This window comes from Danaus plexippus, chromosome 5 (assembly GCF_018135715.1).
Source record: "Danaus plexippus chromosome 5, MEX_DaPlex, whole genome shotgun sequence".
Lineage (NCBI taxonomy): Eukaryota > Metazoa > Arthropoda > Insecta > Lepidoptera > Nymphalidae > Danaus > Danaus plexippus.
This window is the reverse complement of record NC_083539.1, coordinates 8,688,001-8,715,756: the sequence shown is the minus strand read 5'-3', so window position 1 is coordinate 8,715,756 and position 27,756 is coordinate 8,688,001. Positions and strand designations below refer to the sequence as shown.

The 27,756-nt window shown below is 35.7% G+C and overlaps 2 protein-coding genes and 1 long non-coding RNA gene across 3 annotated transcripts; 1 reads left to right on the top strand and 2 right to left on the bottom strand.

Moving 5' to 3' along the window:
* Positions 1-2: 2 nt before the first annotated feature.
* On the bottom strand, positions 3-5,455 carry LOC116769273 (synaptic vesicle glycoprotein 2A-like). Its single transcript, XM_032660315.2, has 11 exons — positions 5,315-5,455; positions 4,097-4,258; positions 3,808-3,970; positions 3,321-3,442; positions 2,857-3,092; positions 2,283-2,434; positions 1,810-1,945; positions 1,141-1,251; positions 897-1,063; positions 589-716; positions 3-341 (listed from the first exon to the last, which is right to left on the bottom strand). The coding sequence occupies exons 1-11, from the start codon at positions 5,397-5,399 to the stop codon at positions 289-291; spliced, it is 1,515 nt and encodes a 504-aa protein (XP_032516206.2). The 5' UTR covers positions 5,400-5,455; the 3' UTR covers positions 3-288.
* Positions 3,803-5,547, top strand: LOC133320154 (uncharacterized). The gene is made up of 2 exons (XR_009753600.1): positions 3,803-3,938; positions 4,080-5,547. It is a non-coding gene; the product is annotated as an uncharacterized LOC133320154 (long non-coding RNA).
* A 2,958-nt stretch (positions 5,548-8,505) lies between these two features.
* Positions 8,506-27,377, bottom strand: LOC116768956 (synaptic vesicle glycoprotein 2C-like). The gene is made up of 12 exons (XM_032659891.2): positions 27,196-27,377; positions 20,438-20,491; positions 12,071-12,232; positions 11,706-11,850; positions 11,279-11,418; positions 10,945-11,192; positions 10,628-10,830; positions 10,096-10,222; positions 9,726-9,858; positions 8,964-9,123; positions 8,721-8,848; positions 8,506-8,636 (listed from the first exon to the last, which is right to left on the bottom strand). The coding sequence occupies exons 1-12, from the start codon at positions 27,209-27,211 to the stop codon at positions 8,578-8,580; spliced, it is 1,575 nt and encodes a 524-aa protein (XP_032515782.1). The 5' UTR covers positions 27,212-27,377; the 3' UTR covers positions 8,506-8,577.
* Between the last annotated feature and the right edge of the window lie 379 nt (positions 27,378-27,756).

Sequence of the window (27,756 nt, the reverse complement as noted above, 5' to 3'; positions counted from 1 at the left end):
CATTACAGAAAAATATTTTATTTCTCTAACAATAATGTTTTTTTAATAAAGTATGAATTAATTATGTTATTTATTCGTTAACATGTGACACTAAATTATTTTCCCTCGCCCGTCTTCTTCTGTGATAACGTCGTGGTGATGTTAGTTATGCGTCCTTAGTTTAATTCTCTTCTATCTAAACTCGCGCCGACCGGTTCCACATCAGACGCGGCACAGGTCGTTAAGCTTATTACGTAACTCTGTTTTTTGATTCGCTTATAATGTTACAAGTTGAAGTGTTTTTATTCTTTAGGTATTATTGTCAGTGTCCGCTGGCAGGAACCACGCTGCCGCGGCTCCAGCTGAAACAGAATATACAGTAACATGTGTTAGGATGTTTGTGTGTTTGAAATAAAATGTATGAGGCGAATGTGTGAGTTAGAGGTATTTATTAAATCCTTACAAAACTTCCTTCTTCATAAAATTCTTTTATGTTGGTTCCTCGCACTTACCGAAATTAAATATTTTCAATGTTAATGTATTATATATTTATATAACTATACCATATGTATATATATGTGTGTACATCGTTCATGTATGTGTACTCACTGAACACTAGGCCAGCGGCTCCGTAGAGAGTGGAGGCGCAGTGAAGCGAGATCGCAGCGGACACCAGATTGGTACCAGCGAACGCGCTCACCCGAGCCACCATCATACCGATACAGGCCACCATACCCCTGGAATAATGCACAGGAAATTTCTCCACCGATATAATAATATAAATACAATATAAAGTTGTGTCGCATATAATGAAACGTAATAATAATATTTGCACCTCAAAATATCAAAAAAACTACGCCGGTTATTTTACACCAACTTTAGCGCTTATTATGTTATTATGAATGGTCAATGGTTACCTGTAGGAGGTGGGGTAGAGAGTGACGAAGTAAGAAGAGACGATCCCAAACACCATGGCGGTGGTCAGGTAGAGGTAGAACAACACCAGGCCCGAGAGGGCTTCACCCGTCAGGTCCGCCAGGACCGCTGACACCCCCGCTACCAGCAGAATGCTTATTGTGAGCACCTGACGACAAACACGGCCAGCTTACTGATGCGTTCGTGTTCCTTGATCTAACAAGTCAGGTTATCTATTATACATACCTTTCTCTTGTGTGCCGCCTGTGACAGCAGAGCGTTGAGTACGAAAAAGGCGAGTCCGTGGGCGCAACCCGCCCATACTGTGTTAACCTCAATACCCGAGCATTCAGGAACCTTAAAAATATATGTTTAGTTGAAGTCGAAAAGAAATGTATGGATGCAATATTTCTTGGTGCACATGTTTCTAAGGCTCTAGACAACTATCTTTGTGGCTTTTCATACATTAGACGAACAAAGAAGAGCATTAGTACAAGAATGAAGGCACATGTCTCAGAACACACAACGGACAAACCAGGCCGCAAAAACATCTTAATTTCAATAGAGAAAATGGCTGGAATCAATCCAACACGTGGCACCCTCTCCTTAAAAATATAAAACCCCGTGTCCTGGACCACACCGCAGGACCTAGTGACACCGTCAGCGCATTCTGCCGGCATCCAGAGCGGTACGACGGAAAATTAAGAAATCGTTGGCGGTAGATGATAAATAACAAGACCGACTGACAGACACTCACATCTCGTCTGCCCGTGATCACGGTTGATCAGAATGTAGTTTTAAAAAATAATAAAATACGCGTAGTAATATGAATAAATCCAGTTTTCATCTAACTATAATTAGTTGAGTACTACAATTAATTGATAGAAACTATTTTGAACACCGTAAAACACTTACTACGTCGTTTTCTACGGAAGCTACTGTCCCATTCGTCGACAGAAGGTTGCAGAATGAGTCGGCTGCTTCCCTGCTGGCGTACGACGTGAAGAATACGTTGAAGATAGTCGGCAAAATAATAGCGAAGCTATTGTTACTGAAAAGTGTAGTACAAACGTTAAATACAAATATCAAATCAATATGATTCTACTTCGTAATAAATAGATCTGCAAATAGCACAGGTTGAACTATGTATGTGCCTAATCTAGTAAGCTTTTAAATGGCCCCAGGTTTAAGAATAGTTTATTTATATTTATCTATTGAATCATCTGACAGATAATCTCAACATGAGACGTAACATACAACCGCAAATTGAAACAATTGTTTTTGATAAGACCCAAGGTAAGACAAATCAGATTGTAAGTGTATCTCTTATACTGCTGTCATAAAATGTTTTGGTTGGTAAAATAAATAAAAACAAATCTTATACTCACGCTATATAGATGACAAAGGTGAGATAATATAATAAAAGAGTCCTTTTGAGTAGAGGAGGCTTGAACAGTGGCGCAAGCTGACGCCACAGGGACTGTAGAGTCACTGAGGACGAAGACTCCTGACAGTCTTCAGACAGATAGATGTCTTTCACCTGTGGCCATTTGACACATAAGAGCCTTCCTGAATGTCATAATTTCCATAGTTTATTGAGCTAGTTATGAAAAATGGCAATAATAAACAGTTTCCAGTTCATAAAACTTATATATTCTATACCATATTATAATTGTCAGCCTAATCTTTGACCTCGTTGTATTCTTAGTATGTGGCCAACTAGGTATTGTTATTTATCGTAACTTTTAAAATACTAGTAAAATTCTAATAAAGGAAGACGGACGAAAATGCTTTTTGTTGATCACCGCGCCATAGAGACTATGTTGTTGCTAACAGTACTTGTATTATACTCTTAAAATACATGTAACAATGTGTGCACTAATAGAAAGATCACTTAATGTAGTCGTGTGACTGATAAGCAGTGACGACGAGTGTGTTCACTGATAATACATCAATACAAACCGGATACTTTTCAACTGCTCTTTTATTTATGTCATGAATTCGTTTCAACACGTCAACAGCCTCCTTTGTTCGTCCGATATTCGCTAAGAATTTGGGACTCTCGTTGAAGAAGTACAACAACAGAGCTCCGACTCCCAGCGGCAGCGCCATCACCATGGTCAGAAGACGCCAAGGACGGTACGCGATGCCCAGGATGTAGAATGTAAAATTCAATTTCGTTATGAAGTATCCCCATACTGCAAGCAAGGAATCATTACTATTTATATTATTCTTAATAATGTAATAAAACTAATATATTCATAGTCGGTTTCGCAGTATACGGTCATGCTCGATGTTTGTATTTCAAACCTGTTTTTTAATATCGGACAACCATCGCACACGCATTAAACAAACTAACACCAACATTTTGTTATGTCTGTACCAACAACTGTGATAATTTAGGAAGTCTTCAATACAATCCTGACCATAATAGAGAGTGGGTGTCAGCATGAGCGCGCTGGTCATGAGCAGCATGTATCTCGCTCGGTGCTGGGACGTGCAGCACTCGCCAAGTAACGCATATGTCGCTGACTCTGCGGCACTCGACCTAAAGCGTCATGTTATTTAGATTTAGAAGTTCACGTCCTAAGTTACTGCGGCTTCTAAATCTCATGAAGGCGATCTGACTTCAAAGATTAAATGCAAGATTCTTGCGGTGTCGCAGTAGTCGTTGTCGGTGTGGGAACAATTGAGATACCTCTTTGATGGTTCGAGATCGACCAAAACGTCTGTATGATAAATGCTTTAAATTTAAATCTTGAGAAAATTTTATGTTTTGTGACTCATGGCGGGTTGAGTTTCAAATCCATGCAACAGTTAAAATAATCTCAAAAAATCAGTAATTGAACGGTATTTGGAGCTGTTACATATTTAAGAGTATCATAAAGCAAAGCAGTTTATTACAGCACTTACAATGCAGAACTAATAAACCTCAAGGCCGCCAGCACCTGCCACGTGGGCGCCAAACTACTGAGCATAGCGCTCACGAAACTACCCCCCATCGCCCACAACAACACTAGTCGCCTGCCGCGAGTGTCGGAGAGGTAACCCCATGGATATGACATGACGATTATACCTGGAATTAGAAAATATCACAAATTTAATCATGAAAATCACATATTAATATCTAAATGTTCATCTCAAAAACCTGATATCTCTTCCATTCTTTTCTTTTCCTTCCAAAGGTGACTGATAATCTTACCAGCAAATGGCATAGACGAGAGCACTCCAATCTGCTGCAAATTCATCCCCAGGTCGCAGGTGGCCGCTGTAACGATGATGCCGAGTCCAAAGATGTCGATACCCATCGCCACGATCACCATGAAACACGCAAACAACAGTCCAACGTTGTATCTCCCATGACCTGGAAATTGATTATATATGATAAGATTTCTAACATTTACCTGACTTGTTATTTATGACAAGTTCATCTCCCAAGTGAACACAGAACAACGTCTGTGTTACAGATTACTAGCAAACAGATCAGAAAATTCTTCTGATGCTACTAACAGCAAGTCAACTGTTAAAATCAAAAAAGTAACCTTTATTGTGGTACTTTAAGTAAATAATACCAACAAAAAAAACAAAAGTGTTGAACATTTTTTTAACACAATAAAAGGTGACTGCACAAACAATTTTATCATAAATTATTATAATAATTTGAACTTGTTATGGTAATTATGTTTTCGTGATTATATTATCTTAATTTTTTCTATATTTTTTAAAAGAATTCGCCAACGAGAATGAAGGACGCGATCATTTGAATTGCAAATTTTCACCTACTTGAGGAAATAAATTAATTTGCTACTGCAACAACATTGTCACGTGTGACACGTGGCCGTGTTACAAACGAGATATAATTTATCGAACCGGTGAGATTCAGTTCCCGTTACATTGGTAATAATGATAATATTTACATCAAATAATAATTTATTAATTGATAAATAATTTACGGCCGCAAGTGGTTTCAACGTTTGGATGTCGTGTCGTCATAAAACCTTATGATTTATATTTAAAATCTTTTGTTTGTTTGTTTACCTCGACCTGTTAACGCGATCCGCTCGAACATTCAAAATCTATGAACGAAAACCGTTAGTCAAGAAACAAGTCACTATAAACACGAATATAAAGTACACTAAAAGATTTTAATTTTCGTTACTTTTCTTATCATTTAATTAAGACAAAGAGTACATTTTTAATGTGACTGTAGTACCTATCGGAGGAAAGATGATAGTAATACACATGTTATGCTTTGAAATTATTTACCGGTTTTATAATAAAATATATGCACTTATAAAAGTCTCTCGGTTTGAGCGTTTTTGTTTACATCGAGCGAAAACATTAAAGTATAACAGTTCTTAACTTAGTGATGGTACAGCATCTTATTACAACAATTAAAAACTCCTTATCTCTCAATCACCTGTCAATTCCAACGCCTCCTCGTATCCGTACACAACCTCCTTCACACCATCACTCATTTCCATATCACTACGGTTCCTATCCATTTCATACGACTTATATTTCAATGTTATTGTAATATAATTGTTTATACATTATTCAGTTAATTAATTTATTGATGTGAATCGTTGCTTCGTCTTATTTTTTATAAACTTCATTAATACTTAATTATTCATTATTATATATTACTGTTTTTAACAAACTTAAAACACGTCTAACTCATTTCACATTCTGACTGAACTGATCGCAGTCCGCAGACGACTGCTCGGAGGCCAAAACCTTTAATATAACATAATACTTTTTGTCGAGTTGTCTCTTATTATATTTCGTCTGCCGGACAGCAGGTCACAGCTTTGATAAAAACATTAATTAACTTGTTAACTAGCTACTATATTTTAATACCATTACAAATTATATTTAAAGGTTTTGTTTATTTTTATTCAGATTCCTTCACTAGAGAAGATTTCTTCACGGAATCATTATATGGCTCATTTGCTAATGGTAATATATTTTCGTCAATACTTTATATGAATAAATACCTAACAAAAAGATTAAATCCTCCTCGCTACATGGAACATACAATACAGGCACGTTAAGGATATTCGTCACATTCTTTCAACGATTTAGTTTTAAACGTTTATTGGTTTACAAATATTTCGCTTCTTCTCTAACCTTAGTTTTGTCTAGAGTCTAGACTATATACATAAGATTCTTTCACATTGTATAAGTAAATTTTTTATAACAATTTTCTGTTCATATGTTTGTTACACGAATTTTATACCTTTATTATGTCTTATTTAATACAGCACATAAATTATTTTCCCGAAACAAAGCCTAATTTTCTTTACTGTAACATCTTGCCTAACTATTTAAAAAAAACAATCGGAACATAAACCAGTATTAATTCTAACACAACACATGTAGGTATATATTATAGATGCATAGTTTTATTTCCATTATTTATCATAATATTAGCGTTCCTGTTTCGTTATTCACTGAATTAATCTGTATCTTGTCTAGTTTTGAATTATTTTATTCCAACAAAACAGCCGAAAGGTTCCGTACTGAATGTATGATAAGGTCAACTTTTCCATAAAATCCTGAAATGGCTATAACACTAAAGCAACATTACAAAAACTGTGTCAAAAGCTGAGAATAAATAATAAATAAATAAACATGAATGATATTATTCATAGTTTACAGTAATTATCTTGAACTTGTAGGCCCGGGGTAGAAGTCTTTAAAACTAATAAAAAGTGAAAAAAAAATATAGGAGAATGAAACCCGTTAGAAAAGGAGGGGAGTCTTATAAAAATTAAAGGAAAAATAATTTACGGGCGATCTGAGGTCGGGAAGGGTATGGGGGTGGGTATTTTAGGGTAAAAAATGGGTTTTCTCGATTTCCGGCAAAACTAAAAGTCCTACTGGAAAGCGTTTTTGGCAAAGTTGTAAGTAATAAAAAGATCTACAACTTTTGTATTTACACTTTTTTCATATAACCTCAAAATGTATGTGAAAAATTCAATAAACCTAGTTTTTAGTTATTGGTACCGTTATTACCGTTATTGGCATAAACATTTTACACTACTAATTGTAGACTTTCTTGTATAGGTTAGAAATAATTTAAAATTCTAAACGTTTCAACTCCTGAATTGGGGAGTCCCCTTCATATGTTTAGCGTTTTTGTAAACCTACATGCAATTGTAAATTATTTAAAAACTTCTATGTTTTTTAAATCAAGTTAATTAGTATTTGATTTCAATAATATGCGATATCTGTATAAATAGGTCTAACTAGTAGAGTGTAGACGATCCACTCTATCAAATATGTTCTACGTCTCTCCTGTTGGCCATCTTCATGTATTAGAATAAAAGACTTAGAAAACTTCACTTGGTGACACTTCTTATGACTAACACACGCGGAGAGGCGACAAAGAGGCGGGAGAAGAACAATGAAATATTATTTATAAATTTAAAACTGTGTTAAACCGGAGATCTGTACACAAAGAGGGAGGTAAAAAAGAAAAAATGATTATATTCTTTGTGTGCGTGTGGCTGTGTCTGTGACTGTGTCTGTGGCTGTGTCTGTGTGTGATGAAATTAATACGTAATATTATTTCAATTTCTCTCTCCTGAGTAAGTGCCCTTTTTTTCCATCGTTTTGTTATTCTTTGAGACAAAACAAAACCATATGTTTAGTTGTTTTGAGTATCTTTTAAATACATTGACATCGAGAACGCATATTTTAATGATAACAATATTCATTAAAATACAAAAGGATGATTAAAAGACCAAAACCGAGGACGGCTGGGGATATTTTTTACTATCGTTAATCGTGTTGCCAACTCCAAGGTGACGGCGCCGGTCTTATAAAACTTATTCTTAAATATCTATGCATTTTATGAAGCCATTTTATATGAAAATACAATTAAAAAAAGACTATCAGTTATTAATTCTTTTGCCTTCATGCGGCTCAGGAAAGTACAGTTTGAATGAAATAAAAAACTCATAAGATTTAAATAATTGAAATAACAACACAACATGTTTTGTAACATTATATTTGTAACAAACACGAGTCTTACAAAGTAATACATCTCCTCAATGTTACACAGAAATGTTCACTTGCTATTGTTATGAAGGAGATTTAAACTCACAATAAAGAGATCAGTCATGGAACGGCGTCACATGTTCAAACGAGAATATTAAACAATATTATAAATGAGAATAATCACAGGAAGCTTTAGATCTTTATTGCACTCATATGAAAACTTTTTAATGACCTAAAACAAGTTCGCCGTAATATAGGCTCATAACGTATATAACACACAGACTGCAGCAAACATTTTTTGATTGAAATAAAACATGCTTCATAACGAGCTGAAGATTAGAATGAAGGAGAGGAAAAATATTATTTAAAGTTACTAGCATTTATCATTGTTATCAACTGTTCCTGAGAATACGCTCCTTGACGTCATACAAACACAGTAAAAATTTAAAGAAATAATAAACTAGACTAAATATACCTACACGAGATAAATAAGAAAATATGCTCTCATTAAAAACGTTCATTATCTGTTAAAACGTAACTACTCTTTGTCTTTAAGTATAGTTTATAGATCGTGTCAGTTAAAGGGATAGGAAATAAAACAAAACATTAAAAACCGTAAACGGTGCTTATAATAATACATCTATAGTTAACGATACAATACGTGACGCCTGCGCCAGCTCACTGAGGTCTCTCGGGTCTTGTGCTCTTGGGGAGGATCACACACAGTAGACCGCTCGCTGTCAACAAAACATACATATATGATATAACTTGCTTTGAGAGTGTCCGTTTGGTAAAACGAGAAGGTATGCATGTGTACTAACTGATGAGCAGAGAGCCGAACATATAAATTGGTACGACGCAGTGTTGATCGACGAGCGCCCCGAATATCACGTTACCTACAATGGCCCCCACACGACCGCACATCACAGTCACCGCCATCGCTGTAGCACTGAAATAACGACGAATATATATACTACATTACGTTAAAGGTAATAAATATTTGGATTACCGAAAATTGTGATTATACTTGGACATACAATGGCCGCGGATGTGTAAATACTTACGCGACTTTGGTCGGAAATATCTCACAAATAACACAGAAAAGCACAGCCTCAGTACAACTGACGATCGCCTCGAAGACACAGGACAGGAGCAGATTCTCCAGAGAGGAGCGCACCAGGTTGAGACCCAGGGCAGCCAGGCCGGAGCTTATCAACATTATCACTGGAAACAAAACGAGTAGTTAGATTAATGTTCCCTGAAATCAGTCTTGGCACTGTTATTGCGTATTTGAAAGACTAAAATAAAGATCGTCTTATTTTAACAAAACCGAGGGTAACGATGAGAAAAAATGGAATCTGAACCAGTGAAACTCCTGCTGTCAGAGCTGGACGCCGCTTCAGGGATTTGAAACACTTCATTTATAATACAAGATACTGACACAGACAATAAACGAAAGTACAGATACATGGCAAGAATTTAAAAGAGGAAAGAAGGAAGACGTGAAGTAAATAAACAGTTAATGTATACTGAATAGTAAGAAATATAGAAATACGAAAACTATAAACACATCAATAAGAAACAACACGATTTGTTAAGCCCGAGTACAGTTATTAACATAAACATTTATTGAGACGAGCTTCCGTACGATATGAGAGGTAGCCGAGTCGGTGAGAGCATCGTTGGGTTCAAACCCCGCCTGGAAAAGCGAGTGAACCGAAGGCAAAGTGAAGTGAAAAAACCTGTTTTTTCGTTTCGCCCTATACATGACACCCGCCCCGTAGACACGTTGATGCTACCTTAATACTGTAACTCATGCCACGTACCCAACATTAGTTTTTTGCCCACCATATTGATGGTGAGACCCACCCACAGCGCGGTCGGGACACAGCTCAGCGCCACCACCAGGGTGTGGATGTAGACACGATCGTCGATGACCTGAGGACACTCCTGGTTGTACTGGAACAAATACATAACAACACATTTACTACGGAAAATCATTAGAGATAATATTAAAAAGACTTAGAACTTGACGTCATTGAATGTATGAACCACCTACAGACATGGTTTGTAAAGTTTTTGAATATCACGGACTCAAAATATTGTTATTTCATCATTTATAATTAAAATGGGATATAAAACTCATAAAGAAATTTCTAGATTAAGTAATTGTATATAGATCGACTGTTCTCTTACAAATAGCTCGCTCTTAGTGACGTTAGCAGACACCTCACACACGCCGGCCGACACTCCGGGGAAGAGCGAGGAGAACTGGCTGAACCTCTCGAACAGGTCCGGGAACCACATCATCAACGTGTAGTAACTACCACAGAAATAATAAATAAACATCGCTACGGACGCAGAGTCGCGTCTGATTAGAGAACTCTTTAAATTCATCTGAATTAAAAATACTTTAACTTTAATAATCATTTGTTTTTGCTTGAGGTTTATTGACATTCCATTGATACGTGAGTTTAAAAAAATGTAGCTACAATCAAACAGAGCTGTTATTACGCGGCGATAGAGCCTGCACTACATATTTAATGACTTGGCCGAAATTGACAACATATGAGAACCTCACAGTACCGGTACAGTTTGTTATAATCTCATTCTTGCTCTCTTTCCATACGACGCCAATGCTTCTATTTCTCCTATTTCCTTTTCAAACTGCACTAGTTCTGCCGATGCTTTAATTGTTATTTTATAATATAAAAATATAAGAGCCAACCTAAACATCAGTCCGAAGTCAACGAAGCAGCACAGCACCAGTAGTCCGATGTAGGGCGGCGTCACCAGCATCTTCTTCCTGAGCCAGAAGGCGTGCCAACGTTGACCCCATGTCAAAGGCGACTTGGTCTCGTTACCGTTGTCGTCCGCAGACACCACTTCGGCCTCCTCCTCACCTTCTACTGCACTTATCATAGATTCCACCTGAAAACAGATCAGGTTCACCTTTATAACTTACACGAATCAATTGCTATACAGTTTTTTACACATGTTCAACAAATGTTCGAGGGTATACTATAAAATAAATAATATACTCACTGGAAAGTCTTTCTCAGACAAACGCGTATTAACAACAAATATCCTTTGCAGAACTTGAAGTGCTTGATCGGCTTTGTTAGCGTACAGTAAATATCTGGGGCTCTCGGGAAATGGCAGCAGCAATAACACCACCAAGAGACTTGGGATACCACAAGCGGCGACGAACACTCTCCAGGAGGTGTACTGGAAGTCTGCACCTTCAACGGTTAAATTGAACCGTGGATCTTGGATAATGAGCCAAGCGATTCCTGAAAAACATATAAAAATATCCAATTGTAAAGAAAACAATCACAATTAAAATTTATTATTATTTTAAAACTTTATTGATTATTACCGGGCAATAATATAGTCCCCAAAGTCCAAAACACTTCAAGCCGACACAGCATCACATCACGGTGCCGCAGCGAGAGGAAGTCTCCGAAATAAGGGAAGACGAGCCCAGTAGCACCGATGATGCCGAAACCCGAGAAGAATCTGCAACATTGACATGTCTAAAACCAATGGTTACGTCTATAATAGAAGAGCAAGATATGCGTTAGGAGCAGCCACGGAAACCCTGTACTGTACATACAAGTTCAGATAACTCCCCGCTGTCTGTCTCATTGAGAAACGTGTTTTATGTTTTTATTAAAGTGAAATAAATTAATCATATTATCAGGTAAGTACAATACAAACTCAATCAATATGGAATAATTCTAATACGGTCTCTAACTTCCAAAGGGTTACAGTGAGCTATCTATATGGATTGTTCTTTAAGATACCTGCAGGCCAAAAAAGCTGGGAAGGACTGCACCAGGCTAGAGAGGAAGGCAGCCAGCGCATCCAATAGTAGAGCTCCGATGATGGCCTTCCTCCGACCTCGCGCATCAGCTAGATTACCCCAGAAGTACGATCCCACACACATTCCTTGAATAATACAGGTAATGTCAGTATACACAAACAGCAAAGTACCAATGAAACCTTAACGCAAGGCCATGTGATGACATCAGCAGCATATATATGTAGGCAAAACGAAAAAGTTAGTTTTAGATTTAGAAAATAAGTTGAAAATCACCCGGATAATATCAGCACAAGGTGACATAATCCCTAGTGATGTGTTTTGATCGATTAGTATAAATTCGGTTACCTATCAGCGGCGTGGCAGTGAGTCGACCCTTGTCGCTAGAGGAAAGGAGGAAGTCACACTCGGCGGCCGGCAACACGAAGCTGAGTGTGGTGGTGCTGAGCGCGCAAACGGCGTACACAGCACCACACGACATCAACAAGAGCCATTGGAAACAGCCGTAACCTGGAGGTAAGAAACACCTTAAGATCTTCGTTATAATTGATCCACTTCTGATCAATACTTGGAGGCGGATGGTAATTACGTCATATGTTAAAGCAATAAGTGAAATTTATATTGTTTTTTTGACGCTAAAACTATTAAGTCGACTGTTAAAATAAAAATAATGAAATTGTCATAAGTATTATTATTATCTAGCTTTGGATGAGATGTCAATCATTGTGTAACTAACACGCAACAGAGGTATATAAGCTCTATATTTTTTGAGCACTTTCCGAAGTTTTTGTGTCAAAGACATTGTTATTGTATTAGTAGACATATATCATTATTAATATTCAATGTATCAATTTACTTTAAACTAATATTATAATTGCATAGGTAATGATTGTCCATGGTCACTACACTGTTACATAACGACTTTTGTATCAACGCTTGACAGAGTGCATTCTATTGATGCTCATCAACGCAAGTGTTCCAATCACATCTATAAATAAATACAATAAAAACTGAAGGAAGTGACGTCCGTCCACTGTCCAATACAATTGTTCCGAGTAACGCAAACTCGTAAAACGAAACGATCGAGGTCAAAGTATCGCGATCTCATTACCGGATAAAGCAAACAAAAGGGTCAAAACTAATTTTTATCCGTCGTGTTCATGTAAAGTGAACCTGTCGTTGAGTTCTCGCGCTGAACATGTTAATTGAACCAGAAAATTATGTAAAAACAATTTTAATTAATGAAAATAACGCTTGGCTGAGCTTACATACGTGTCGTGGTGACTGAGGCGGCCTTGACCTAGCACGAGAACAACCAACTGATTAGACATTTACTAAGGTGCACGTTATGTGTAGGTCCATAGAACTTAATAGGTTAATATTAGTCATGTTATAATGAATGGTCAAATGATCAAAAGACGAACACAAAGAAACGTTATAAAAAACAATACGGATTGGAAAATCTCTTTCACAAAAGCATATTTTTGCATTTAGTAAGCACCTGGTTTATTTTTTAACTAAAAAGTTATAATAAGTTGAAATCTAAAGAATATCTTAAGAGCTTTCAGTGGTTATTGTTAAAGTCCTTAAGTTTAATTATTCTTATGAAACGCAGACGTCGTATGTGTTAAGATTAAACATTTGTTACAAACACTGCTATTCGAATATTCTTCAAAAACGGTTAGTTTTTTTCGCGGAGGATTTTTATTTGTAAACTCGACCAGTAGACACTTTTCTCTTTTCAAAGACATCAGTCCTAGTCGTGCCGCGATCCACTTAATTAATACGACGACCCGTTCTCAATACACGTGAAGTAACTATTATACTCTAAAAGAAATGATAGTAACGATGTATAGTTTGGATACCAGTGAGTGATTTTATAACTAATTTAACTTATTTTATTTTTGACACTGCTTAGTGACACCTCGTCGAAATCAGGATGACGGTCCTGAATCACATGTATCAGACATAATGTTAAAGTTTATTTAATCAGACAGAATAAACTCCCACATGAAGATGTCTAAAGTCTGTTAGATATTTATTTCTTAATTTATTTGGTATTAAAATGCCTAAACCGCTTACAAAGTCCATGCCATAAAAGCGACTATTAACTACAATTTTCCTTCAGATGACTATTTTGTAAGATCGTTATTTTCGTCTAATGTAACGTATAAGTTAAACGTTCGTCTGAGGTGGGTTATATTATTATTCGTGTGAGTCACGTCTCGGCACTCAGTCTAATCAGTTCGATACATGATCAATAAATAACCTCTTATCAAATCGCCGTTCTCGTGTTCCTCTGTAAGGTACATATCGTTTGTTTGGACACGTTATTATGTATCCGCGGCGGAGTCCTGCCGCTGGGCGACCCCCAGGCGCCTTAATTAATTGGATCGAACGGTTTCGTCACCAAATCTCGTTACCGCCGTCTCTGACCATTACGGATTTCGATGTCAATATTGCTTACGGTAGTACGCGAGCTTTATTTATTTTATATATGAATCATTTAATGCTACAAGGCGGATGAACCGTTGGAATCATCCGGTAGGTATGTTTCAGCGCGTGACGTCATGGAACTCTCCATCCGATGATCGTAAAGCCAGGATCCGTGGCGTGGTGGAGTCATAAACGGCTCTGTTGATTTAAGACATCTCAGCTGTTACCGTCTGTAATGACATTTCATTTCATACGTTACTGTGCTGTACTGAAACTCACGTTTGTTGAACAGACTCATATAAGACACGGTCACAACTACACATGTTTATTAAGAACAAAGAGCTATTGTTAAACATAATGAAAAAATATATTAATAAATTCAATTTAAGGAAAATTTTAAGCACGTTATAATGATTGGACAATGGAGGTCTTCAATAAATGTTCGTAATATATAGAACATTATCGAAACAGTCCTCACTCGTGCGACTAAGTAGGTATTGTTTCATTGTAACTGGACGCTGCGCTCAAGATATTCTCCAATATAAGACACATGGGACGAGGTCGGAGACACTAACTCTATACGACTCTGAGTAACTGCTCTTCCGTTCAGTCTAACCCACGTACGTAATATTTTAACCGAATCACTTAACTATATAAAGAGGATCGGGCTCTCGTATGTTGTTAAAATAATAAAAAATGTCACCTGTCAAAGTTTCTTTAGATGATATTCAATGTTAATTATTTATAACTAAATTGTTAATTTAATTGCGAACATATAATATATATTTGTAACAGATTCACCCTCCGCAGACTCGGATGAAGTCCAGTAAACTCTATATCTGAGACGACAGCGCCTACATTTGACTCGCTAGCTAAAGATGCCGCCTCGACGTTGTTGGATAAACATGATTTAATTAAGCTATTTGACGGGTAACCTTGTGTATACAGTGTGTTTCATTGTTGACTGGGAACCGGTGCGGGCGCAGTCTCACCTAGGTCACCTATGACGGCTGTAGTTCTGGCAACTTGACAACAATCAGCGTAAACTATCCCGCTGTTAATACAAGTCTGGTTAATTATACAATACTACTCGGCCTTATTTAATAACAAACGAAAGCAAGGGAAACGACGCTAGCTCCGCGACGCTCCGAAGGTCGGTCATCGGAGACCTATTATTTTGGTTATCAGGGATCGTAAGACAGAAACCATGAAATATAAAATTTATCTGTCCGTCTGTCCGTCTGTCCGTCTGGGACGAGATCAAATGTTTATCGCAGTAATGTTTGTAAATAATAAGACAACTGACAGAGAACATGTCGCGGCTAAAATTGGACGAGGAAAAAACAATGTCGGGTCCACGTGCGCTATAACACATTAACATGAGATGGATTACGGAGCATTCAATTGTTAATGATCTTTAAAATGGCCTTTCATTTTATTTTCAGTTTTATGTACGTTTGAAAAATAATAAAGATTTTATGTGTGACGAAGTGCAGATTGTTTTTCGTGTTGCTTTGTCTTACGTCGAATGTAGTAACTACATGTCCTATAGTACTAATATAATGTGCGACACCCACGAGCATTTAATTAAATACACATCGATCTTCGCTCCTTGATACAGTGCTCTTTTTCGTGCTAAATCCGAAACAAAGGCATTGTGTAGGGTCGTATTATAAACAAGCGAACATTTTAGCGAAAACATTTATAAATAGGTATATGTTTACGTTCAAAGCCAGCGATATATAACAATACAGACAGACAACTCGAATATCTTAGATTGAATCAAGGCGGAGTTGGTCGAATCATTCATTCTTTCATTCATCAATCATGGCTATTTCTCTATCTCTCTATATTCCCATAGATAGAGAATGGACCACGGATTACTAGATGATGTTCAAAAAAATATATATTTTAATGTATTGGCTATGTCTTCTCTTGGAATATTATAGTTCAATTTTCATTGAAGATATGTGTTTTCGATGACCAAGTGTGAGTGGACTCTTAATCTCTTAGTCTCTGTCACCCCCAGACTATTGTGGAGGTGGTAGATATAATAACGAGTGTTCGATCTTTCAGGACTATCACGCATGTAAACCAAACTGGTAGATCTACTTAAAGTTCCACATATCTGTCACTTCAACCAGCTGCCGTCCAAAGACACGACTAGTTCCAACTGGTATATACTGCTCAGTTGTTTGTTGTTTCTGTTTATCTTTCTCCGCAGCCGCATTTTAGATAATCATTAATCAGATAATCACCAGGACTTGAATGACAAACTCGACTCCCAACTCCGGCGTGACACACGTGATAGATAAAATAGTCGAAAGTAACCATGGCCACAATCACATTGGAGGAATATTACGCGCATATTCTCTTGTTATATCGCAAAATGGAAAACAAATGGGTTCAATGACCCCCAGCCACGACACACAAGCGTGTAACAATTACATATAAATAAGACTCGTATATTTTAAATAAAGTATACCATATCGTTTCTTAATGTAAAATAAATGAACCACGCGCCACCAACAGACGCTCTCCTTAATGAATGATTTATGCGACATTTAACAACTCACTGTCACATTAAATAAACATTCTGCATTCATATAGTAAAAAATAATATATTGTTATAGTTTAAACATACAATAAAATCGATAAAGACCACAGATCCATCATATATTACATACATATCAATATATGCAACATACTAATAGTTAGCCAATAGAGTATTTCAAGTTCATATAGAGCTACCAGGTGAAGTTGTATTTAAGTAATGATACAATTATTGAGCTCTTTTTCTTTGTTAATATTAAATCACTAAGCGCGTGGATTCCAATCAGTACGTGTATTATATATTATATCTGTAGTTCTGGATGCTGTTCTGTGCATCTCGCGAGGCGTCAATGATTCGTATCTGATCACTATGTAAGTGAGAAACAAAACCTCATAAAAGACTGACTGTTTCGTAGCTGTTCACGTCTCATGGTAAAAAAGAAATAATTTTCAAATTTCATGGGACATTAAAATATAATTTGTATAACCATAATCAGCTAGAGCTCTTGTGGTCGTTGTTAATATCATCATGATTCTAAGCCTATCGTAATATACAAAAAATATTTTATTTATAACTCACATTGAACTGTAATGTAGGAATTTAAGGTACAGTGTAATGTTTGAATTTTCCGTTCCGTCCGTGTATGTGGTGTGTGGTGTGTATCGAGCGATGTAACGGACTTCCCGGAACTATGGAAAGTCCCAGTGAACCACAGTCACCGTGATGTGAAGGGAACAGCCGGGCACATGACACGGTGACGATGCGAGGACGACACGACAAATTAAACCACATCTTGAGATCTAAGATTTTCGCGAGTATTCATTTAAATGAAACTGATATTCTGAGTATTGTATTGTAGTAATCCGAAAAATGATAGTATCATTTAAACCACATCTTATACAGTTAGAAATATATACTTCCGTACGATATAATTTGAAAAATAGATACGAATAGTTAAAAATATTTATACAAATGTATCAATTTATCTACATATTTGTGTTCTTCTTAAAGGATACAAAGGAATAGTTGAGTTAAATCTCAATGTTATAGTATTCGGATCATTAGGTGTGTAAAGGCCATTAAACAGCTTTTAGCTAACGAAGGGCGGAGTCGGGCGCGGGCGCTCCAAGGACGGGACGGGAAGGTTAACATAGTTATTATGATAGAGACAACAGGGAAGTACAAAACACAGAAATTGATTGTGAGGAACACGCTATCTTGGTACGCGAGTACGTCGTTTCCAAATGGGGGTAAGGTGACTTAAATATATATAATTGGGAATGGAATAATTGTATCAAGTAATTTTACGAAGCGTGTTTCTTGAAAACAAACACTAAAGTGCGAAGTCCGTGCTCTTTGAAGCCGCGGCGTTTCAGCGGTGAAAGGTATTTCTGACGTGCGGCCATCTTCATTGATGACGCTCAACAAACAAATCATATCACTGAACCGCTTATTATTATATGATATATAAAGATATTTATTTATTGTAATATAGAAAAAAAACTTAAAAGAGATACTCATATAAAATATTTTAAAGAAAACACTACCTTTTAAAGTGTTTCAATGATCATTAGACTATTTATAAGTTAGTCTAATTTATACTTATTAATAAATACGTGTATATCCTCTCTAAGTTAATGCAAATATAACAGTTCAAATAATCACAAGGTTTCTTATCACACAGTTAAAGAGCAATCAAAGTAGCGACTGAAGTGATTTTTTTTTAATCTTCAGAAACATTAAGGACTATCGTCGGCTGTCGGAGAAACTATCGATTAATGCATTGATGAAACAAAGAGTAGATGTACATACCTACCATACATTTGTATAACTCTTACGTACGTTGCTATAAATATATAGAAAATTATATTTCGTAAATTCTGTAAAAACATTAATTTTTTGTTTTACTACATTTAAAACCGCAGTGTCTCAAGAAAAAACTGTTCGAACAACGTAGGTTGTCTCAAAACGTTAACTATAGGCCTTATTAGAAAATTTAATGTCAGAAGACAGTGGAAAAATTTATACTGAGAGGTTCACTGTGTGAAGAATCAGTTATGAAGAAGTCCGCAGAAACAAAAGAAATTTAACGTAGTCCTGAGAGATGCAGCGCTTAACTAGTGAGTTGGATTAAGGACCTGGTCAGTAAGGACAGGTCTTTGTAATTCAGACGGCACAAGATCGGGAGTCGGAGCAAGGGTCGGGGAACGCTGAAGTATATCCAACAGTGGACAACCATCTAGGATAATGATGATGGCTTCAATTAATAGTGTAAGTTCACAATTACAGAGAGGCAAACGACACTTCACTATTTTGTTTGTTTTTTTATCACTATTTTGAATTCATAGATTGTGTGTAGAAAACATTTCTTATGCTTTTTGAACTAGTTTAGATGATAGTATTGAATGAAACAATAACTTCTAAAGTAGCATTTGACCACGGCTTCCCTGAAAGTAATTAAAGTCATTGGTTGTACTGCAACATCAAAGTAAAAATTTAAGCCGAACAACTATTAGTTATTAGGAAATGTCTCAATTATTAAATGGCTCGTCAGTATAAACTGTCACTAAAGAAATAAATATTTGCTACTACCGATTGAATTCATCCAAAAAGGCGAAATGGTTCTGGAACAACAATCGAGTGATGTCTTGCCATAAACTGAACTTTATATTCGCAAGCAGGGAGAGGCTCGACCTTGTCCTCATTACGACCCCATATTAACAAACATAGACGGCCAATTACAAGAGACCTTCGCACGGCTTCTCTTGACACAACTCACATACACTGGATACTGCTCGAAGGGTTTGGACGACGCTTACTTCAGCTCAACGTGCTAGCACATCACAAACGATAACAAGTCACAAATGTATTATATTGTAAGCATGCAAGTAATGTAAGGATGCAATCCCTTTGTATTTTATTTGAAAACGTATTTTGATAAACAAATAATACCAAATATTCGTATGGAAAGATCAAAACTAGGTGAAATGAATTTTTACTTTTAAAAAGCTTGATTCTGTTCAACACGGAGGATGGCTGTTTTGGAAGAATCATATGTTTTCGCTTCATATCATGCCTTCATAAAAAAATTTATGTAAAGACTTTCAGATCACTAAGTTGCAAGAAAAGGCTGAAATACGCGTAACAGAGCTCTGATTCTCTCACCAGAATAATGTGGTAGAAAATATCAGTTGGAGTTTACCGAAAACGGTATATTAAGATAATAATAATTTAAATTGTATTTACGAATGTAGGGACGAGTTGAGGTCCGGTAAACGATTTGTCTATAAATAGTGAGTGGAGGTCAGTGTCATTTTACAGTGAGAATATTATGGAGAGGAGCCAAGGAATTAATAAAACTGGAGATAGAAATGTGACGAACAAACACATCGTATTTATAAACAATATTAATATATTGTTCATTGAAACAGGTTTGTTAAAAACACTGACAAACAAATAATGAAAAATTAGAAAAAACCAGAGCTTACGAGTTCAAAGCGATACACTTCGATTCCTCTGATACAAAACTCAATGGACATTTCTTATTCAATAATTTTAGTAAGAGATCCTAAATATCTTTAATAAATAGCATATTTCGTATTGACTTATTGCTGGCTTGACTTTATACATATATAACTAACGCTCTTTATAACGTTCAATTGTGTATTAATAAGATTTGTAAACAATAAGTGTAAGTACATGTGATGCATATATTTTATACATACCGGCGTGATGGAGGGCAGTCTCGAAGGGAGCCCGCTGAAGACGCTCCTTCCTCTCTGCCAACAAAATACATAATCAGTGCCAAATATGTCGAATGGACTTTGACCCCATACAAAACATACGCTTTGATAAACTACAGAAATATGCAACCTATTGGAGAAATAAAAATGTCTTACTACTTATTACAAATATATTTTATACTTATGATATTATTACTTGGATCATAAAATTACGTGTTTACTTCAAACCATTAATAATATTACTAAGGCATTACTCGCAATCAAAAGACGAGTCGATAGGGTTCGCTCAAGGAACGCTTCGGAATATATATTTTTGAAAATAACTCATTTGTTATTAATCATTTGTAACTTGCGAAACGGAAATACATAAAAAATAAATACAAAAATAACTACTCAAAGTTTTTTATAATTGAATGTCGTTTCGTATTGAATACTTATGATGTTTCCATTGCGAAAAAATATTATTATAACATCCCGTAGCTTGAAAGCATGAGAAACATCTTTACATATTTTATTTTTCACTAGAACTTTCGTAATACTTTGTCAAGTTCAACGAACGTTGACATCGGACAGGTGATCCATTGACAAACAACCAAAAATAACCGCCCTAGAACCACATACGACCGCAGTTATTACAGTTTGACTGAATGATACATACATACATACAAACATACAAACAGCTAAACTGCGACGTGTCTACAACGTTTATACATTAAATACATTGTTTAGTACGTGGAATCGGTCTTATATTTAGAGTCAGTTGTATGAAAACATATTTAAATTTTATTTATCATGAGAATTAATTACACTGGCGACAGACAATGAGTATTGATACCGACAGCAGGTGAACAAGAAGAAAAACGCCACGACAAAGAAACAATGCGAAAAAAACACTACATCATGTTTGAATGGTGCTTCCTCTGCCGCTGATGTTATAATTGAGAACATCTCTTTGAATGGGCGGATTTTGTATGTGTGACTGTTTGTTACTGTTTCCTGTATCAGTATGGAATGGGTTTAATGGAACTATACAATGATTAAGCCGATATTTCAGAATACCTCCTGGATAACCATTGATCCGGAAACTGTGTAGCTTTCATGGAAATATCCGAGAAAAGTTATATTGTCATATGTGGCGTCCGATAGCTGGCGCTGTTGGTAGGTCACCAAATATTTTTAGACTTACGTTAATTTTTCTCTCAAACCACTTCCTAGTTTAAATAAGATGAGATTCTATGAAGGCAAATTATGAAGAGAGTCATATTAATTCTTTTTTATTAGCATCAAGTCAGCTGTTTGTTGCTGAAATGACGTAAAACAAGTTCCATTAAGTTAGTTACCAATAGTCCTGTAGTAGCGTCACGTCGTTAGTACTATTCCAAAACAATTCATATTTAATAGTCGTTCTAATATTATTCAACAACGTATTTTATAAACATTTTTTCCCGTTAAAATTTGGTTTATAAGTCTCAATTTGTAACCGGTTTCATTGTTGATAACCGAAGGGTTCATCCTCACTACCTCATACTCGATCAGCCCCTGATGCTGGGTCTTCATCTGTCTATCAGCCATTAAAAATTAAACTTGACCTTACTCACACATAATAGTGTTGTGTCAATATTCCTTCAGTACAAATATCTCAATTAAGAAGTGCATTAATCACCAGATCCATTACCGAAGGCTGGTGTTCGTTATTACACCGAGCAAAACAAATTAGATTTTAGTTAATATCTATTTATTACGGATAAGTTATAAACATATAATCTCTGTTATATTTTTTATTGTACTTAAAATAGTATTTTTTAAACACAAAGCAAACTGTCTATCAGCATCTCGACCCGGCTACACGTGGACGGGTAGACAACACGTGTAATGCACCGCTCATAGAAAATAAAATCTTCTATATTTCTAAGATGTCGGACATAATGTGCACGAAGATTAATGACAATCCTGTGGAGAACACGAGTATACATTATGTAGACCGTCAATAGAATGTCACGCGAACTGTTGTTTGAGACAATGAGATGAATCTCTTAATGAGAGCGATCAGCGGACGCATTCTTGCAGTTTATTAATCTGTGTCCATCAACACCAATCTACTGTTATTAACTGATCTCTGGCGCGGAATATTTCGGACAGATCCGACTCCGGGCGGTTCTGGCTGATTTTGTGTCATCTGCTTATGAAGAAGTATAGAATACAACCTCGGGCAAGTCGCGTGATACCCAGCGTGCTTCCCGAACCTTAGCTTCATAATTCATAACAATGTTAATTTATTGTTTCAATGATGTAATTGTATGTTTGTGTTTAACTATATATATAAGGAATTCAACTGTTCCCTTAATATATTTTCGAGAGTCTACTAATACGAACACAGCCTTGGAGTCCTTATATGGAGCGAAATTCATTAACAGATGCGTCTTGTAAGTTTCCTAAATAGTTATAAACAAATAAAGGAGTAAACAAATTTATTTTAATTAAATATTATATGTTAGAGTTACACTAAAATATAATAATGACGAGATCTAAGACTATCGCGAGTATTCATTTAAATGAAACTAATATTTTCAGATTACAACGCAAACGTCGGGAGTGTGTGGTTTTTAAAAATAATAAAATACGCGTAGTTAAATCCGAATAATACTAGTTTCATTTATATAATAATATATCGTATGTTATATACTTTTCTAAATCTATTAAGCAAATAATGTGAGTCGTAACCCGCACACGATGACATCAGATCCATTAAGCCAGCCAGTTGTTCTCACCACCGAGGGTCTAGACCGACGCCGCCCTGACCCCTCGTGGAGACGTCTGGATGGGCTTCGAACGAGATTCATGACAACTTTAAGTAATACAGGGAAATCTTGACACTGAAACATGCTCCCTATCCTGTATCCTGTATCCCGTGTGCTATGTGCTGTCCACTCACAACTTTGTTTGATCTCTTCAAAACCAGTGTTTATTAATAAACGCACAAATGTAATGGGAACTTTCAAAGGCAATAACTTGTAAGTGTGTTTTGATCCTAAACTTTATATTGACGTATTTACAGAATTTAATTTAACGATCGTCGGCGGACATTAAACTTCCTTATTTATAGTCGGAGTGACAACGCAATACTTCTATCATCTAATCTTAACCATCGATAGCTCTTTCAAGGTGACTGTACTATATCTATATCTATCTACATCTCCCTATCTCTAGTATCTCTGCTAACTCTCCTCGTATCTATTTAATAACACGGCGGTGATCGCCAACATATTACGATCACTACGTCATTTCACCACCTAAAGCGGTTTGAGGCGGTTTTTTTTACTATCATTTTGATTTGGATGAAGTTTTTATCAAAGACTATCGCTCTTTGATGTCGGTAAACACAGTTTGTCCAAAAATCCAATAGCATCTTATTGTGTCTTAGGTAATAGTAGAGACGGTAAAGTGATTTTGTATGTCTGTGTATTTATTTATTAAATTCCTCGTCTTCAAACGTTGCCAATTCATCCGATCTCCGAGGCATAAATACTGTTTATAGCAAAACTTATATTACTTTTACTGTAAAAAATATAAAATGGTTCTGCTTTTAATCACCGTTTAAGAATAAATACCATAATTTAGATCAATTAGGAATGCTTATTTTAATTACATCAGGGAAAATATTTAAGTATTTGATATTTCCTAAACTTGGCAAACTTAACAAAGACCCCGTGTTTTATGAGATGCACTAAAGGAATCGATATGATTGTGTCAATCGTAAATTATTTACTTGCTTAAATATTTCGTAAACAACATCAATTTTGTTTCACAAAACACACGGCTGGAAATTTACAAAGCGTTTAATGATTTATATTATAAATAAGTTAAATTTTTTTTGCTCAAAATTATAAACGGGGTCCATGGTGTGAAGCTCCAGCTTCACGACCTAAAACTACAATAGATTTATGTTTAAATATGTTACACATAAGTTACACATCCAGCTATAACAATCTTTGAACTAACAAGAATCTCTTAAGACACTTCTGACACTACTGACACCTTACCAAGCTGTGTATACTCTAAATAGTGTGATATTCATAAATAATAAATAATTTACTTCACATATTAAAATGCAATAACTCATATAAATTATTTTTATAATTTGTCCTAAATGGAGACATTCACTTTTTTTATAATTTTCAATGTTCTAAAACATGTGCCTCAAGGATGCGTTTAGCCATATACGAGACCTCCAAGTCTAAGATAATGCGTTGAGTTTAAAACAACAGTTTAATTTTAAATTAAAAACACAAGTAGGTCAATGACCTGATCCATTACTCTTATCATCAAATGTATTGTTGAGAATATTATTAAATATGTCGACCTTCATGTTCACATTAATTAACGCGAGTCACTCACCTGACTCACTGATCTAATTGTTTCTTTATATAACATAATTAATTAACGAATTAAACGTTTAACAAAAAACAACATTTTCAACAACATTATATTCATTATTCATTGCTCATATTGTCAATTCTTATCAGGGTGACTGACGTCAAAGAATAACGGATTTTTTTCCTTACTAGGAAATCTTATTTGATGTAGAATGTATAAAATATTTGGTGGAAATACTAACAAAAAATAATAATTTTTTTAGCAGAACTGAAAAAGCAAATTTAAGTTTAAGTTCTCCAGTACTAGTATAAAAGTTTATCAGTTACTAAGACATCATGACTCACAGAGCGACTTTATTATAGATCGAGGGTCAGAAATTTCACAGACTAAACTTAACAATTACTTTATAATAAAAAAATTCATATAATGTAACTAGCACGGAACGTGATAATGACTGACTACTGAGGCAGACGAGTTATATCGCTTGAACCTGAAGGTAACGAACATGAGAACAGGAGTGTAGTATACGACGATTGGTAATTCAAACACAACACCTCACGTAAAAGAATTCAACAACAAAACCTGCTCGGATCACCTCACATCAACAAACGTTACAGCTTTATGAGCATCGAATCTAGATCCTAACAATCAGCAAATAGAAGATAACTATAAAAAGATACGTGGAAACTTTTAGGGAAAATGAGTTTCAGATTATCTATCAGATTATTGTTAGCCGCACCCAACCGACCGGTTAAATGACAAGCCTAAACTAACGAAGAAAAAGATTTAGAATTAAATTATGAACTCTTAACACACTAAGTACATCAAATGACTGTCACTGGAAATCTGTTAAGTAAAAGAAGCGTAAGCAAAAAGGAAATCACGAAGCCTAAACATTTGATTGAACTTAAACGAAGAGGGAAAAATAAAAATAATTTATGACGAACAGCTTAATTACGATGATCAATAATCTTAATAATTTGTAACTTCGATAACCTCGCTAAGAAGATTAGGAAACCTTAAAAATATACACACTTAATTAGATAATTATAAAGTTGTATGGAACCACAGTCGCATGAAATAATATAGCTACAGGCGACGACAGAATAATGATGAGGGGGGGGAAAGGGTAAGGGTTTAAAACAGTGATTATAAGAATTATATTGTATTGTACTGAACATGAGGGGACGTGTGGCGTAAAGAGGAAAGCCAATCTGATCATCATTGTAAGTAAAGTGACGGCTCATAGAACGTCCAAAGGCTGGAGCTAGACCTGTGCTCTGGAGGTCTATAACCCACGATGCTACTTCTAACTGCCCGTGAAAGACATTATCGTAGGACAAAAATAAGAAGCTGAGTTATTCTATGCGATATAACTGTGGACAAATGAAGATAGTGGGTGAAGCACCACACGCTCGACGTGTATCAAAGTATAACTTATATTAATCTGATATGAAACAAGTAATTATTTGTCGATACTTTAAATGTATTGTTGCTCAATACGTCTCTTCGCTGTATGTTTGTTCTGAAATCTCAATGTCTCCCAAACTGAGCGTCTCAGTTAATGCTATTTATAAATACAGATTTACCTCTCAATACACATCTCACTGTTTCAGTGAAATTCCTGGGAAATATAAAAATTCATTTTTCTTTTAAATTATTATTTCCTGCCACTCTCCTCATTCTTTTGGATCTTAATCTTACATATGATATTTTCTATAGCTTCTTACTGTTTGTTTTCAACGCGTACTAAAACTTATTTTGTTTTAGTATATTTGTTACCCGAGTCTCGTCTCGTTGCGTCCAGTCGTTTGCCAACTTCTTGTTGACAACTGTTGCTCAGTCTTTTCCTTTTTTTTTTACAATCATTTGTCAACTACATTTCAATAATATTTACGTTTTTTCATCATCCACCATCATAAGCTTGTGTTTGTTTTAATTTTTATTACGTTTATTTTATGATTAAATAATTTCAGAAATTCCTAATGTTTTGTTCTTTGGTCACAAAACACTTGTACCGCTGTATATCTGAATATCATTCTACAAATCTCTCTAAAAAATCGCAACAAACAGTTGTAATAAAATACAGTTTATGTACAATGGAACAAATAAATTCCTTATTAAATTCATAAGTTTCCAAACAGTTTATAACACATCCTCGACGCCGACCGTACATCAGATAACAAATAAAAATAAAACACTATTAAATGCACAACTACCCTTAGTACATTTAAAATAATTACAAGCAACTTACAAACTTTTTCAGGATGACGTAATTGTACGAAAAATTAAAATTTATTAGAAATTAAATTATTAAAAAATACATCATATAAAGAGGTTCATTTATAATACACTAGTGTACGTACCAGCCTGTTCTTCCATATCACTAACAAAGTCAATTCACTAACTTAATCTCCTATCACGTTCACAGACAGACGAACGTTCAGCACTTATCCCATTTATTAGACTTGAGCTTGACGCGCGCGCGGTGACTAGGCATTGACGGGCAGCGGCGACGGCGCTCCGGGGGGCACTGAGCGTGGACGCGGACCGGGGACGAGGGCTGGGGAGTGGAGACTGAAGACCGGAGACTGAAGACTGGAGACCGGATACCGGGGACCGGGGACCAGCACCGGGCACGGAACGCTGACGAACTGTTGCTCGCTAACTTTATATTTTTGATAAAATAAACACACTTCAAATGTCTACTAAATACTGTTTTAAAATATATTTGAATATTTTTTTCCCTTATATCATTTTAATTCATTTTCTTATAATATGTATGTAATCACTAATATATTACTAGTAATGTTCTCAAGGTGTTCATGTAAACTCTACTGTAATCCCTTGGTTTTGTCTGTTTTGATACCGGCACTCGAGTGCTTTGGCAAAGTGCTTCCTCGCTGTGCGGTAAACAAGGAACTAGT

Bases quoted from the DNA above. Each gene is read 5' to 3' on its own strand.
- LOC116768956 (XM_032659891.2), bottom strand. The intron at 11,419-11,705 runs GTATCTTAAAGA...TCAATGTTGCAG, and splicing joins CCAGCTTTTTTGGCCTGCAG to ATTCTTCTCGGGTTTCGGCA. The intron at 8,637-8,720 runs GTTAGTACACAT...TTTTGTTGACAG, and splicing joins GTTCGGCTCTCTGCTCATCA to CGAGCGGTCTACTGTGTGTG.
- LOC116769273 (XM_032660315.2), bottom strand. From the start codon at position 5,399: ATGGATAGGAACCGTAGTGATATGGAAATGAGTGATGGTGTGAAGGAG. The intron at 3,971-4,096 runs GTAAGATTATCA...TTCTAATTCCAG, and splicing joins CTCGTCTATGCCATTTGCTG to GTATAATCGTCATGTCATAT. The intron at 1,946-2,282 runs GTGAGTATAAGA...TACACTTTTCAG, and splicing joins ACCTTTGTCATCTATATAGC to TAACAATAGCTTCGCTATTA.